Source organism: Schistocerca gregaria, chromosome 5 (genome assembly GCF_023897955.1).
Source record: "Schistocerca gregaria isolate iqSchGreg1 chromosome 5, iqSchGreg1.2, whole genome shotgun sequence".
NCBI classification, from domain to species: domain Eukaryota; kingdom Metazoa; phylum Arthropoda; class Insecta; order Orthoptera; family Acrididae; genus Schistocerca; species Schistocerca gregaria.
In genome coordinates, this window is record NC_064924.1 from 127,885,362 (window position 1) to 127,900,785 (window position 15,424).

General features: G+C 39.0%; 1 protein-coding gene across 9 annotated transcripts in view; it reads right to left on the bottom strand.

Annotated features, from left to right (window-relative positions):
- Positions 1–15,424, bottom strand: part of LOC126273053 (centrosomin-like) — a 420,328-nt gene that overhangs the window by 10,494 nt on the left and 394,410 nt on the right. For all 9 annotated transcript variants that reach the window (XM_049976456.1, XM_049976455.1, XM_049976451.1 and 6 more), the window contains 2 exons: positions 14,623–14,946; positions 2,132–2,869 (listed from right to left, as the gene is read on the bottom strand). In XM_049976456.1, the coding sequence (XP_049832413.1) occupies positions 2,132–2,869; positions 14,623–14,946 (1,062 nt within the window). The remainder of the gene's footprint in view (positions 1–2,131; positions 2,870–14,622; positions 14,947–15,424) is intronic.

The following is a 15,424-nucleotide window of genomic DNA, read 5'->3' on the forward strand; positions in this document are numbered from 1 at the left end:
AGGTGTGTAAACTGAGATGCAATTCTCTGTGACAGGTGGAAGGACCACCAGAGTGTATCAGTGTTTTTCATTTTTAGAGTTCGTTACCAAACATGGCACGGTATATAAAGAGAGTATAAGTAGAGTGTCAAATGTTGAGTCATCACTGTGAATGATACGGGATGCCATGTAGTCTTGTGAGACAGCATCTCAACACCTGTCTCACTGTGGGTCTCCACATGGCCAACTAGTCAAATCATGCAATATCCACATTTGTGGGGGATTCAGACGTTACAATGGCCCGGTGTTAGACTCCATGGGAATGTGAGGGCAGGCAAACTAGTATGACAGTCTCAAGAGAGGCCTGCCACACTGAGCACTACACACATCTGCATCTGCCATCCGAGAGTCTCTGCAACATTCTGTGTCGTCCTACACTGGTCAGAAACTGGCAGCAGCTGGACTAGAGACTTACCATCCCATACATAGGCTGCCATAAGCTTCGCAACACCAACAGCTGTGTTTGGAGATGTACCTCCACTGGGAAGCATGCATGCTTATGAGTGGTGTCACACTGTCTTCAGCAATGAATCACCATTCTGCACTACCCCAGATGACCGTTGCTGGCAAGTATCGTGCTGACCCAGGAATAAGTCCACTTGTTCCAATGTTCTGGAGAGGCATGGCAGATCTACTTCGGGGATAATGTTATGGGAAGCTATCAGCTATGACATCAGGTCACAGGTAGTAGTGATTGAGAGAACTTGAGTGGCACAATAGTATATCACAGACATTCTGCTGCCTCGTATTACCTTTCGCACTACAATATGTCATGCCGCTTTTCAACATGACAGTGCTTGTCCACACATGGCATGCATCTCCATGAGCTGCTTGTGTGATGTTTAGGTACTTCTGTGGCCAATGAGATCTTCAGATCTGTCCACGATGCAACATGAATAGGATCAACTCAAGACATCAGTACTGTCCTACTGCCAGTATCAAGAATCAGTTACAACAGTTGCAGGCCAGCTAGTCTCAGCAACGGCTACAGTGGCTTTATGACACCCCCCTCCTCACGACTGAATCAGTGCATCGACCCAGACCAGGGATGTGCAATGTCATACTGAAAAGTGTGTTAATGCAGCTAAGTTCTTTATAAATTTCACTTTATACTGTAATCACTGAAATAACATGACATAGCCTATCTACCCTGGGGTTTCATTTTGTTTCCTCTTCCCCTTCTAGATGCTTCACACTTTTTGGTAGGCAGTGTATCTAACATATCACGAAATACGTAATTCATATACAACAATGAAACTGCTGCTACATGAAGAACCACACATGAATGCCCAGAACTTATTTTTACATGCATAAACTTCAAAAATAAATAAATGTAAGATATAAAGGAGAGAAATTCACCACTAGGAAATTTGTCATTAAATATTTGCTAAATGTAATTTAAAAAGTAAAAACACCAAGTGGCAAATATTTTTTCCACATCTATTCCACCAGAGGCAGCCACAGTAATTAACAAGCCACCATGAAGAAGAAATGTAATATGATTAAGATATACTGCTGCATGTGTCCAAAATATGAGCATAACAAAGAGTAAGAGCTGTTTTACTTTCTTAACAAAACATGACCAGAGTAAGGAATGTACACAATCTAATTGGTACAGTTAAAAACCACTCTGATTTTTTGGCATAAAATGGTGATATTTATAATGAATATTGAAATGTATGCACAACTGCTAACTGTACACAGTAACAGAAGTAATGAAATATTAACCATCCAAAGGACTAATACAGACAGTGTATATTGTAGTACTCTGCCCAAAATCGAATCACGGAAGACACAAGAACAATAAAAGAGAAACAAGCAAAATGCAACAACCACTGTCATCAAGATATTGATATTAGACGCAACAGATCATCATCCTTGAAAAAAAAAGTGGCACTTAATGAAGGACTAAAGAGTATTACTGGCTTTTAAACATGAGAATACACCAAAAGAGACTTCATTAACTGTAAATCCATTACTTTTTACTAATTTTTCATGATAAGAATGACAGAAGACATGCTTCTTGGGAGGCAATTTACATAAAATTACACAGTAATTTCTGATCAGAAGAGTCAGATTAATGGTCACATACCTTAAGTTTCTTGTCAAGCTCAGTAAGTTTCATATCAGCTTCTTGCTTTAAAGCACATTCTCTGTCTTCTAGTTCCTTAACTCTCCTTTGCAGTTTTTCACCAAATAATTTTTGCTTTTCAAACTCATCAGATTTTCTCTCTAATTCTGTTTTCAACACCCACTCTTTCTCCTGAAATTGTTTCTCAAGTTCACCAAGTTTAGAACTCGCAGCAAGCTCAATATCTTTAATTCTGATTGAAGCTTCTTCCAACTCACTCTCCTTTTTCTTATTTTCTTCATTTGCAGCTTGAATCTGGCCCACCAGGTCCATAATTTTCATCTCAGAGTTATGAAGCTTCATACTCAATTCATGTAACTCTGACTCTGCTTCATTTCTTTTCTCATTAGAAATGAGTAATTCTTGTTCTAGTTTTGCTGTCACTTTCACTAAATTGGTTTTTACTTCTTCATACTTTGATTCAGCCTGTGCTGCTCTCAATTCAGCATCTTTTACTTTCTGTTCTAATTCAGAGACCTTTCTCTCATACTTTCCTCTCATATCTTGAGCATCTGCAAGCTTTCTTTCTAACTCTTCCCGTGCCATCTTATCAAAATGTAATTTCTTCTCATTCTCTATACTTCGTTCTTTTGCCTTGTTCTCAAGCTCTAGAACCAAGCACTGTCTTTCTAGTATTTCATTGTCTTTCTCTTGAATTGTAGCACGAAGAGTGCAAATCTGCTTTTCCAAATCAGTTGCCTAAAACAATAGAGATCACAAATTATTCTGTAGGTTCACACTGATACATATATTTAAAATAATGTTTATTGATTAAAGTAATTTGATAGAAAACTCTAAATGGGAAATACATCTCTCTCTCTCTCTCTCTCTCTCTCTCTCTCTCTCTCTCACACACACACACACACACACACACACACACACACACACACACACACACACACACACACACACACACAATTCAAATATGCCCAACATTTGATATTAGCACTGCATATTTCATGTCCAACTGTGTTAAGGATACAATGGTAATACATCAGTTGAGGACAAATCACAGCTACTGATCAGCTACTAGTGACAACAATTTGTGGAGGCCAAGGTTTGTCGCCAGCTATTTCAGAATGTAATAATGGCCTGGAGGATCACAGTGTGCTCAGCAATTCAACGCAGAATGAAGCCAACCAATAAGAAGCCACAGCATCATGAACTATGAGTGCTCTATGGGATACATGAATCACTGCCCCACAAATCTATCACTGATCAAGGGGCAGCACAGGTTACAGAGGTTAGTACAGACAGGAACAGCAGCATAGTAAAACGTCACCCAAATTTATGTTACCTCTGACAAGATAACTGGAGCAGAAAACTTACACTCTGCAGTGGAGTGTGTATTGTTTCTAAACTTACTGGCACTAAAAACAGTGCAGCAGACTGGTACTTGAACACAGAACTTTGGCTTCATTGAGCAGTGCTCTTACCAAATGAGCAATCCCATGTGAAGTATATGATCTGCTGAGTTTCACTTCCTCCAGTATCTCTCTTCATCATTTCACACTCTAATCTGCCAGGAAACTTCCAAACAGCACACACATCACTAAAGTAAAATATTCATCATGAAACAATCCCTTAGGCTTTGGATAAACAATTCCTGCACAATGTCTTCCAGTAGTGCTTCTCCAGCAAGATATGCAGAAGAACTTCCATGAAATTTGGAAAGGAGGAGAGGTATTGGCAGAAGTAAAGTTGTGAGGATGGGTCAATGAGCCGTACCTGGATAGTCACCCAGTGGCCCACAATGTTTTCGATTCTCTGTGGAGTTCTCGCCACAAAGTGCCAATGCTGTTGTAAGGGAAAAAAGTTTACTACGTAAATGTTTCATTGGACTGTGAAACAAAATCGGTTGGTTTGGTATTTGATTAATTGTGAATGCATTGTTAAATAAATTTTGTTGGCTACGTATTTTCAATGGTGGTACTCCTGCTTCTACAAGAAGGCTACTGACTGGGCTTGTTTCGAAAGTACCAACTGCCAAACAGATTCCACTGTGCTGGACAGGGTCTAATATTTCCGCATACTTGCTGCTAACCCATAAACTATGCCTCCATAGTCCAAATGGAATACAATGAGCACTTCATTCACTGTTACAAAAACTATTCAATTTGCATTTGACATGCTGTTAGCGACGGAAAACACTATTCAGTTTCTTCATTTGGAACTTTCAATCTGTCATGTATGTGGTAACCATGTAAGTTTGTTATCAAAAAGAACTCCTAGGAAATGGTACTGCCCCACTACTTCCAGTAACTGCATTTCAAGATATAGTTCTAGATGAGGATGGGCAGACTGTATTCTACAAACGATGCGCATGATTTAGTTGGTGAGAAACATTATCCATGGTGTTGCACCAACTTTTGTGCCTTCTGCACATCTGTCTGAAGTTGGCATTCTGCTGTACATAATGATATGGAGCTAGAGAGAGAGGGAGAGGGAGAGAAAGAGAGAGAGGGGGGAGGGAGGAGAGAGAGGGGAAAGGGAGGAGAGAGAGGGGAGAGGGGGGGGGGGGAGAGAGAGAGAGAGAGAGAGAGAGAGAGAGAGAGAGAGAGAGAGAGAGAGAGAGAGAGAGAGGAATATTTTGTATAAAGACTGGTTTTCCTCGTAAACTCCACTTGTACACAGCTGATAAAAAGTGATGCCACCATGTCGTGTAGTGCATCTTGTATAAATTAAAAATTACTGTAACCACACGTTAGTAGTGCACAAAGGCCTCTAAAATCACAAATGCCAATTGTACGAGATGATCTATGTTTGTTTGAGATCTTTGGAATACGCAATTGGAATCGGGAAAGGAGATATCTGCATTTCAAACGCCAACAAAGCCACGCATTAACCATCCTTTCTAAAAAAAATTCTCAAAGTGCTGCTTATGGTGATTGGTTTGTGGCCTTGTCCTGGTTTTGCTATAGATACTGCGATACTCGCCCTTCATTACGAGGGAAATTCTGTGCCTTGCCATATCTTTTTAAATATTTATGCAATAGCTTTTTACTGTTTTTACCAAGATGATGAAATGCATGATTGTGGGAGTCATATGGTCCTGGGGGCATATCTCCACATTGTTTTAAAGTGTTATGTAGTTCCCAAGTTATAAAGGGTGCACTGTAGGTTGCCTGGTCTGTTGAGATGAAAGATATGGTATTATATTCTCTTAAAAGTCTATGTTGAGCAAAATTCTTAGATGCAGACATTTCTGCATAATGTATCACTAAAAGTTCAGCAAAGTAAGGGGAACTGGTATTGATTTTCCGTTAAGTCAAGAATTCCCTAGATTCTACCAGTATTGTGAAATGCACTTATCTGCTGTAATTTTGGCCATCCCTGTGAAGCTGAGGAAGAGCCATCATAGAAAAAAGATATCATTCCCAACATTCTTGAGAGCAATCTTCTCTTTCACTAAGTAATATGCTTTTGCTCTTAATCTTCTGAATAAAAGAAAATTTTCAGTAGAGGAGGCTTGCCTATGACATTGTAGAGTCCTTCATTGTTCTCTGATGGCATCTGCAATCACTTTGCACCACCATGAAAAAGGTTTCTATCTAGTAGAACCTGAAGAGAATGATACTGAAGTGGTTGCAGCTTGGGATGATCAAATCTGCCTCATCCTGTACTACTTTATCAATTCTTTTCTCTGTATTTATTGTCATCTATGCTTCAGCAGTGGAAGAATTCTAATTGGATCTTTGCAGGGATCAACATGATAAACTATCAGTGTGGTATAAATTTGGAACCGATACAGTAAACTGCTAATGATCACTATTGGAATGTTCCGTTGGACCATAGGTGCGAGATTAGGTCTGCAAATATTCAAACCTATTGCAAAATAGGAGCCGTAAGAGGTCCTAAAATGTGTTGGGGCTTCCGAATTTATTTGACAGAAATCAAGGTCTGAGAATAGTCTCTATTATTTGCCATTTACAAGTTGTTATCTCTCTACCATTTACTCCATTTTTACCGTACATGTTATATCCTCTAAACATAGGAAGATAGCCCTCTAAAAATCTTGATTCTTGTACAGCAATAAATATTGTTGGATAATTTGTGATCAATTGTCGAATTTCTTCCAGATGGTGACGCACTGCACTTCTATTGTAAAATCACAGTGAAGGCATTGGTGTGGTCAGTGAAGGTGAGGTTGATATGCACTGATCTGGAGTCTTCCAGTACCTCTTGTGTGCTTGGCTGTTTTCGCATATTCTTCAGTTGTTGAAGAAAATTCCAGTTCTGTCAGAACTGATGAATCAGTTCTTTCCTTTGTTCTTTGCTTGCCTTTTCCCTTCTTTTTCTCATTTTGCTGCTACCCATCATGGAATTATTCAGGTTGTTGGTCTGGGCAAGATGATGATGAATGTTTCCTCTGCCTGACGCCTTAGTTTCTTTTAACCAATGACTAGTGTTTGACTATACATAAAGAACATTTTGGGGAAGAAGAATCTGTGGAGAGGTCTTCTTTCCTCGTCCAGTCGGAGGGATGTGAAGTTTCTCTTGCTGTATCCGCAGGGAGGCTCCAGCTGACTCTGTAAAGTTGAAAATAAAAAGGGGTGGAGATCTCTCGTGCACATAACTTTTGGTTTTGTTTGCAATTTCTTGGTCGATAGCATGTGGTACATCAAGTGCTGTAAAATTTAAGTAGATGTGGTGATAGCTGCTGCTTTTGCATGATTTATCACCATGTTGAGTGAATGTACGCATTCATATATTTTCTGTATCTCAGGATGTGACAAGTGATACACCATTTCATACATTCTTGGATATTGTTTTCTTTTTTAAATACTGGACAGATCGATGAATGTGGGAGATGGTGTTCCATACAATTTACATGCAAAGGTGGTTGTTCACAAGGATGAAATTCATATTCCTGAATTTAGGGTCTGTCATACAGCGGGATGACGTGTTTCCAAAACAAAAGCAAGGAAAATATCTCATGGATGATGGAACTTCAGGTTTCACATCACATTATATGCCCTAACTGTAACTTTTTCTGAGAGAATATTTTCTTCAGATGCAAAATGAAAGAGCCTGTACTTGTTCAGTTCTCTTTTGGACATTTTTGAACCCATCTGACGAAATGTACTCCTCACTGTGCTAGATTAGCTTGTAGCTCCTCATCTGTCTGAAATATCACGCTTCTGTGAAGGATAACTCCTTGTACTATATTCAAAGCTTTAAGTGACATAATAGTCACTGGTATTTCACCCAGTCTTTTACATGATCAAAGTGATCGAGGTTGTGCAGAAGAGGCTTTACTCAATGATTCATTTCTCCTTTTCCAATGCATCTACTTCTCCAAATTTATCTTCTGTTTATCCCACAAAAGATAATGACTTTGTCACTGTAAAAGTATCTCCATCATCTTTTCAGTTAGCCCTGCACCCTAGATTACATCATGATACGACATTTTTAGTGAGTAATCCTACTCCTTTACTACAAGCTTGTTTCAACTATAGCACCATTCTCAAGTAAACGTGTAATGTTACATTTGGTAAGTGTACTTACATTCATAAAATTTTGTAGGTAAAGGTCAGTTTGCCTACATACATACATCCAGTTGGAATAGGTGCCCATATTGCATGTGTGAGTAATCTATCTATTTGTTGCTAGGTCACCATAACCATGTAAGTTTTGTTTGTGTATAATATTTTTGTGAAATACTTTTGCCAGTTGGAATGACATTTTATTCTCTCTAATGCTTTATGTTTACAATGCAGTCTTTAGTGAATGAAGCTAGTTGCATTTCATCGCTATTATAATTTTCTTATCATTTGTATATATGACTATCTTTGGTTTCATGTTTACTGCGATTTTTAAAAATTTTGTAGATTTTTTTTGTGTTTGAGAGCAATCTCTTCATTAAGGATATTCCTGGATAACTTCTTGTGAGGGTATATACAATGGGAACTCATTTAAGAAGCCCCTCCCATAACACGCAATTCGGAGGAGGAGGGGGGGGAGGAGAAGGAGAAGGAGGAGGAGGAGGAGGAGGAGGAGGAGAAGAAGAAGAAGAAGAAGAAGAAGAGGGAGGGAGGTAGGGAGGGAGAGACTCACTTAACAAACAATGTTTTGCAGACTGAGTGACGACAATTTAGTGCAGTGTGATGTCACCAGTCGTTCGCATGTGAGGCGAGGGAAACGTTCAAAATTAAGAACACCTTTCTTTATCGTCTGTGACATATGAACGATGTCTTCAGTATGTACTGCAGTCTGGGTTTAGCGCTCTTTCTGCTACCATTTGAGTGCCACTTGTGATCACACATTTTTCCAAACTCGGTTCACATGGCCTTTTTTTAAATTTTAATAACTTTCTCAGAAATGTCCCCAAAGGTAAAGCCACAAGAAGATGATCACAAGAGAAAGAAAATGACCTTAGAAATGAAACGTAAAATCACTGTGAGATGCGAATGTGGTGTGAGTATTGCTGATTTGGCATGGACATATAATTTAGCCTACATCAACTATTTGCAGTATCCTCAAGAACAAGGACTAGATTAAGGAGATAGATGCATCAAAGAGAGTTACAAGAGTATCTAAACAACCGTTTTGTATTCTGGACGATGTTGGAAGGTTGCTCACTACATGGATAAATGAGAAGCAATTGCACTATTAACGAGAACATAATTTGTGAAAAGGCATTAATGATTTTTGCCAACCTCGTTGAGAAGACACCAGGATCACCAGCGGCCAAAGAAGTGTTTTAAGGGAAGCTGTGGGTGCTTCGAGAAGAGGCATGATGAAGCAGCCAGCTCCAACACAAAGGCAGCAGAGAACTTCATCAACAACATCAAGATGCTCGTATATTCTGAAGGTTATCTGCTGTAACAGGTTTAGAATTGTGACAAGACAGGTCTATTCTGGAAAATGATGCTGAAGTGTACCTTTATAAAAGCAGAGGAGAATGCATTGCCCAGTCACAAGCCAATGAAAGACCATCTCACACTACTATTCTGTGCCAAAGCAAGTGGCGATTTGAAAATTATACCGCTGCTTGTTTACCATTCAGAAACCCCACAAGCCTTCCAGAAGTGTAAAGTCCAGAAGTGTAAAGTCCAGAAGAGCAGGATAAAAGTGATGTGGAGATCCAACAACAAGGTGTGGGTGATACTTGATCTTTTTTGTGATTTGATCAATGAACTGTTTGGTTCTTCGGTGAAAAAATATTTACTTGAGATGAATCTGCCACACCATGTCTTGGTTTTTATGGACAATGATCCTGCCCATTCCCCAGGCCTACAAAACCACCTCCTTGAAGAATTTCATTTCATCAAGATCCAATTTCTGCCCCCAACACCACTCTGTTTCTCCAGCATATGGACCACCAGATTATTTCTAGCTTTAAGAAGCTCTACACTAATGCACTCATCTAGCATTACTTTGAGTTGACTAAAGCCACCAATCTCACTCTCAAAGAGTTTTGGAAATATCACTTAAACATCATTGCCAGCATCAAGATGATGGAAAAGGCGATGGACTGCATTGTCGAATGTGACTCTGAGGCATTTTATTCGATGCCTGGTGGTCAACAAGATTTTGTCTTTGGCCAAGAGAATGGGACTAGAAGTGGATAAAAATGGTATCAATGAGTTTGTGGAAGATCACAGTCAAGAAATGACCACTTAAGAGCTTATGGGGTTGCAGTGTTTTTCCCAGCAGGAAGTTGTGGAGAGATCTTCTTCTTCTTCTTCCTCTTCAGAGGAATAGGAGGAGGAGGAGGAGGAGGAGGAGGAGGTGGTGGTGGTGGTGGTGGTGGTTGTAACAGCAAAGTAGCAATCTACTGGCCCTATCAAGGAAATATTAAAAGCAAGGGAATATGTTGCATCATACACTGAAAATTATCACCCCAATAAAGCAGTAGCTACATGCGCTACAAATTTATTTGACAATAATGCTGTGTCAGATGTTTGCCAAGTGTTGAAGCATCAGCAGATACAAATGACTATCGATAGCTTCCTAGTAAAAAAGAATTAATTATGTATCATGAACAATAAACTACATGAAACTACCTGGCAGATTAAAACTGTGTGCCGGACCGAGACTCGAACTCGGGACCTTTGCCTTTCACGGGCAAGTGCTCTACCACTGAGCTACCCAAGCACGACTCACGCCCTGTCCTCACAGCTTTACTTCCGCTAGTACCTCGTCTCCTACCTTCCAAACTTTACAGAAGCTCTCCTGCGAACCATGCAGAACTAGCACTCCTGAAAGAAAGGATATTGCGGAGACATGGCTTAGCCACAGCCTGGGGATGTTTCCAGAATGAGATTTTCACTCTGCAGCGGAGTGTGTGCTGATATGAAACTTTCTTTCACGAGTGCTAGTCCTGCATGGTTCGCAGAAGAGCTTCTGTAAAGTTTGGAAGGTAGGAGACGAGGTACTGGCGAAAGTAAAGCTGTGAGGACAGGGCGTGAGTCGTGCTTGGGTAGCTCAGTGGTAGAGCACTTGCCGCGAAAGGCAAAGGTCCCGAGTTCGAGTTTCGGTCCAGAACACAGTTTTAATCTGCCAGGAAGTTACATATCAGCGCACACTCCGTTGCAGAGTGAAAATCTCATTCTGGAATAAAGTACATAATACTGCGTGTATAATTTTCTTTCAATAAATGGCATGAGTAAGATAAAACGTTTAGTACTTTTCCTGTACGTAACGCATTATCGCATTTTACATTAATTTATGTGGGATAAATTGTTTCACTTAATGAATATTTCACATTAGGTACAAGATTCTGGAACGAATTATGCTTAGTATCCATCATTCCACTGTATTTATAATTCTTCCAAGACGTCCATAGTATATCCCTTTGGTGTTCTGTATTAAACTTTTAATGTATTTTCAATATGTTTTGCTTTGTGGTTATGATTTTTGGGACCATGGTAAAAGCTTGATTGATTGCTCTTGCAATTTTTTGGGTGTTCTTTGAATCTAATGTTAAAATTTCCTCCTGTTTGACCAATCTAGAACTTCTCACAGTCATTACACAAAATTCTGTATGTCTTTGACAACCCAGGATTATACAAAATTTCATGTAATGACTGTGCAAAATACTGTATCAGCTAGACAGGAAGAAATTTTAACATAAGAATCAAAGAGCATACAAGAAAATGTGATAGCAGCCAATAAAGCTTTCAACAGCATCTCAGAAACCAAAACCACAAAGCAGAATACATCGAAAATATAATACAAGTTCTACACAGAATACCAAAGGGACTTACCATGGACATCTTGGAAGAATTAGAAATATGTACCCACACAAAACATTATACAAATGATATCCTTCATGAACAAATCGATGCCAGACACAAAAACTATATCGAAAATTTTACCGAGTTTTTGGAATATGATTATCAATAACATAAAACCAAAGATAGTCACAGATACAACCGATAGCAAAATTATAATATCAATGGAACTCAACTAACATCACTGACTAGCAATGATTGCACTGTAAACATAAAGCATCAATGAGAATATAATGTCATTCCAACTGTCAAAAGTATTTCGCAAAAAATGTTACATACAGACTAAGCTTACATGTTTATAGTGACCTAGCAACAATAGACAGTTTGCACACTGATGCAATATGGGCATGTGTGTCAACTAGATGTATGCAAACTGACTTTTCTGTACAACTATTTTAAATGTAAGTATACTCACAAAATGTATCATCTACAGGTTTGCACAAGAATGGTGCTATAGCCAAAACAATCTTGTAGTGGATGAGGAGCATTACTAATTAAACCACTCTGCAGCTTACCTGGAATTATTCACCATATGTTCTAGTACACTCCAGGTATCGAATAAATTGTTCTGTTCTCAATCTTCTGACTAGTCCCTCTTTTCACGGGGTAGCCAGAGTACGAAAAGCAGTTTGAATATAACTATATGGATGGAAACGTGCCAGCTACTGCAATCAAGGTTTCTCCCCACATGCACCATTCAGCTATAGTAAAGGTTTTCTGGAATAATGACCACTGCTGGGAGTCCTGATACACCAAGATGAAGTGTGTCTGCTCCCTGGCATGTATGGGGAGCTTCTAACTCTGGCGTCAGAAGTGTTGTCACGCAGTTCTACCAAAAGGGATACCTTACAAACTCACTACATTGGATTGGCTGCATCATGGGCATTTAAGCACAGAAATAAGCCAATATAGTTATTGTGCACAGAGGATCTTTAACGATGCAGGCAGTTGGTGCTATTTAGGGATCTCACCCCCAGTTAGCCCACATCACAGAAAAAATTTTGAAAATGATGGCCAAACCCAATAGGGGACCAAATATTACTTCAGCCAAAAAGTTGATGCCGAGTACAATGGATAAAGGTGTAAACAAACAGAACCTACAGACATAGCTGAGTCAACATCACAGGTTGCCACTATGGGGAGGAAAGTAGAAGCAAGAATACTCAGACACACAGAGGGACTGCAATACAAGAAATCAAGTAGGTGCTGCAACAGCTTGTGGCTGCATGCTTGCTGTGCACATCCTCACAGAAAGAGCTGTGAGCCCCCTGAGCAATTTAGTACAGAGGTGTTACATGTCAAATGTACACACAATCACAACTGCAGAATAGTCAAATACTGTAAATGAAGGTTCTTTCTTCTTGGTGAAGAGTGAGAAAGAAGTCAGTGGCATCTCAAAGTGATATCCCTTTCCCTCTTAGCTCTCATTCTACTTCTTTCATTCATAGTACCCTGAAGTAAGCTATGGTTGTTACAGTTAAGCCTTCTTCAATTGTCTTTTGTGTAGTTAGGCCGGTTGTACTTTGGATTCTGTCCCTTGAAATAAGATAATGAGAGAAACACATCATCAAATAAGTTGCGACATTAAAATTAACGGCAAAATGATGGATGAGAAATGTCAGATAGTTATAGGACTAAATTCAGGTACTAAACTGAGAAATTATTTTCCTTATAACAAAACTAGCAGCCACAAGAAAATGCTTCATTGTATCATAATAAGAAAAACTGACCTGACCATTGGAGTAATGTTGGCTAATATTTACAGCGTAATTAGTGACAAACATAGCTCACAGGGTTTTGAAATAAAATACGCTTTTAATGTAAGGCATAATATTAATTTCTGACTGATCCATTCTGGGTCAAAATCATGACAAGGCCTTTCAGAGTCCAAATTATGTTACCTTACAAAAACAATATGGAGAAAAGGTAACAATTCACCAAATAATAGAAGCATTGAGCCACAGAGAGGCACACAAAAATGAAAGAAAACATTTTCTCACTGGTTGACATACGAGTGCTGTAAAGTCTGTACCTTTTCCAAAGAACACCACAAATTATCTAAAGCTATAACAACCATTATTTGATGGCAAGCACAGGGTGAATGACTCGATATTGTTGTTGTAAGTCCAGTCCTCAACACACTCACTCACTCACTCACTAGCAAGCTTAAGACATATTCTCTCTCTTTTGCCCAGTCCCATCCCCTCATTTTGTGAGCCAGTTCACTGAATGTGTATTCTCTCTCTCTCTCTCTCTCTCTCTCTCTCTCTCTCTCTCTCTCTGTGTGTGTGTGTGTGTGTGTGTGTGTGTGTGTGAGAGAGAGAGAGAGAGAGAGAGAGAGAGAGAGAGAGAGAGAGAATTATTATTATTTTTCTTTTAAAGCAGGGATTTATTGTATACCCAAGGAATACACCTGATGACAAGGGCATTGTTTTAAAGTCTGCCACACAACAAAGACAGCCGCATACATCACGACAGCACCACACAATAACTTCTGAACAATGATCAAGTATCCCTGTCTTGCTTTCCCTAACGAAACATTTTAAAGGAGACTGTTCAGGTTTGGGTAATTCACAGCCTGACAAAAGAATCCAGTGTGACAGAAATACAAAATCGATCAGAGACAACCTTATCACAGGAATGGTAACACAGACAAAAAGATTAGTGAGTACATGCCATAGTCTGTACAAATCCATCTTTGAGCCATATTACATTAAAACTGAGCAATGTTTGGAGGACAACAACTGTAGGTTTCAAATGACAGCTCCTTTAACATCACTGACAGACAATTGCTAAATCATAAGTTTGAGACACAAGCAAAAGAAAATAATGCTGATCCTTCATCGACTGAACATAATATTATTATTGTTACTGAAGAAATATTTGTTATACCAAATCTGAAAGCATCCAATTTAACAATGATCATCTTAATGAGCATGACATTCACAATCTATATTAAAAATCTGCAAGTGGAAACACAGAGAAACCAGTCTAATTTGGGTATTCTACAATTGCACTGACCTAAGTGTGCCGCCAAAATGTTGGAATATAAGTAAACAGTAATAAAGCTATTTATCAACTTGAAATAGTTACTGAAATTTTGTGACTAATGTATGAACAAAGCCACTATGCTGTAAGCAGCACGGAAAATTCCTCTATAATAAGGAACAAATTTCATGTGTGCACAAAAAATTACAACCATGAGCCACTGACCTGTAGAGCTTTGCTGTTTGTTTCCAACATTTTTATCTTGTTCTGGCTTTCTTCTAACTGTAGTCTTGCAGTTATTAGTTCTTTTTCTAAATGATGAACTTTATTTTGGGCTAGATCTAAGTCTTCACTTGTTTCCTTAAGCTTCTGCCATAAACTGTGTGCATTGTCCACCTCCGGAACAGGTAAATTTAAAACAACTGTTTCAAGCTGCTTACGAATTAAGTCATTGTGCACAAGTGATGATTCTAGCTTCTCTCTCTGATTTCGTATCTGTTCTAACAAGCAAACTGAAATAGTAACTGATCTTTCATCAGCCTTGTGGCCCTGAAACAGAAGAATACATCATTAATTCTTTATTATATTAATACTGGACATTGTTACAAGACATTTCTAAACATCATGAGCTGCACTTAAAATGTTTATTAGCCAAACCAGTATCTGAGTATACAACCCATTGCCAATGCCATCTGACACAGAAGACAACAAACAACTGAATAAATTATTGAGGACATGACTGGTTTCAGCCTCTGGCACAAGACCATTTCAGATAACACACCATCGGCTGACAATGACGACACTTGGAACAGCTGTGCTGACCCCCATCACAGAACTGAGCAGTTGTTCAGGTTCCTGTCACAGTTCATTCAAGAAAAGAGTCTGAACAACAGATGTAGAGGTACTAGAACATGTATAACACCTCCGAAATACAGCACTGATAATGTCTAGTTACTAGCCGAAACTGGATCTGCTAGAATGGAAATACTGACTGATTGGTGCTCTTTACCGTTTTCAAAGCTACATC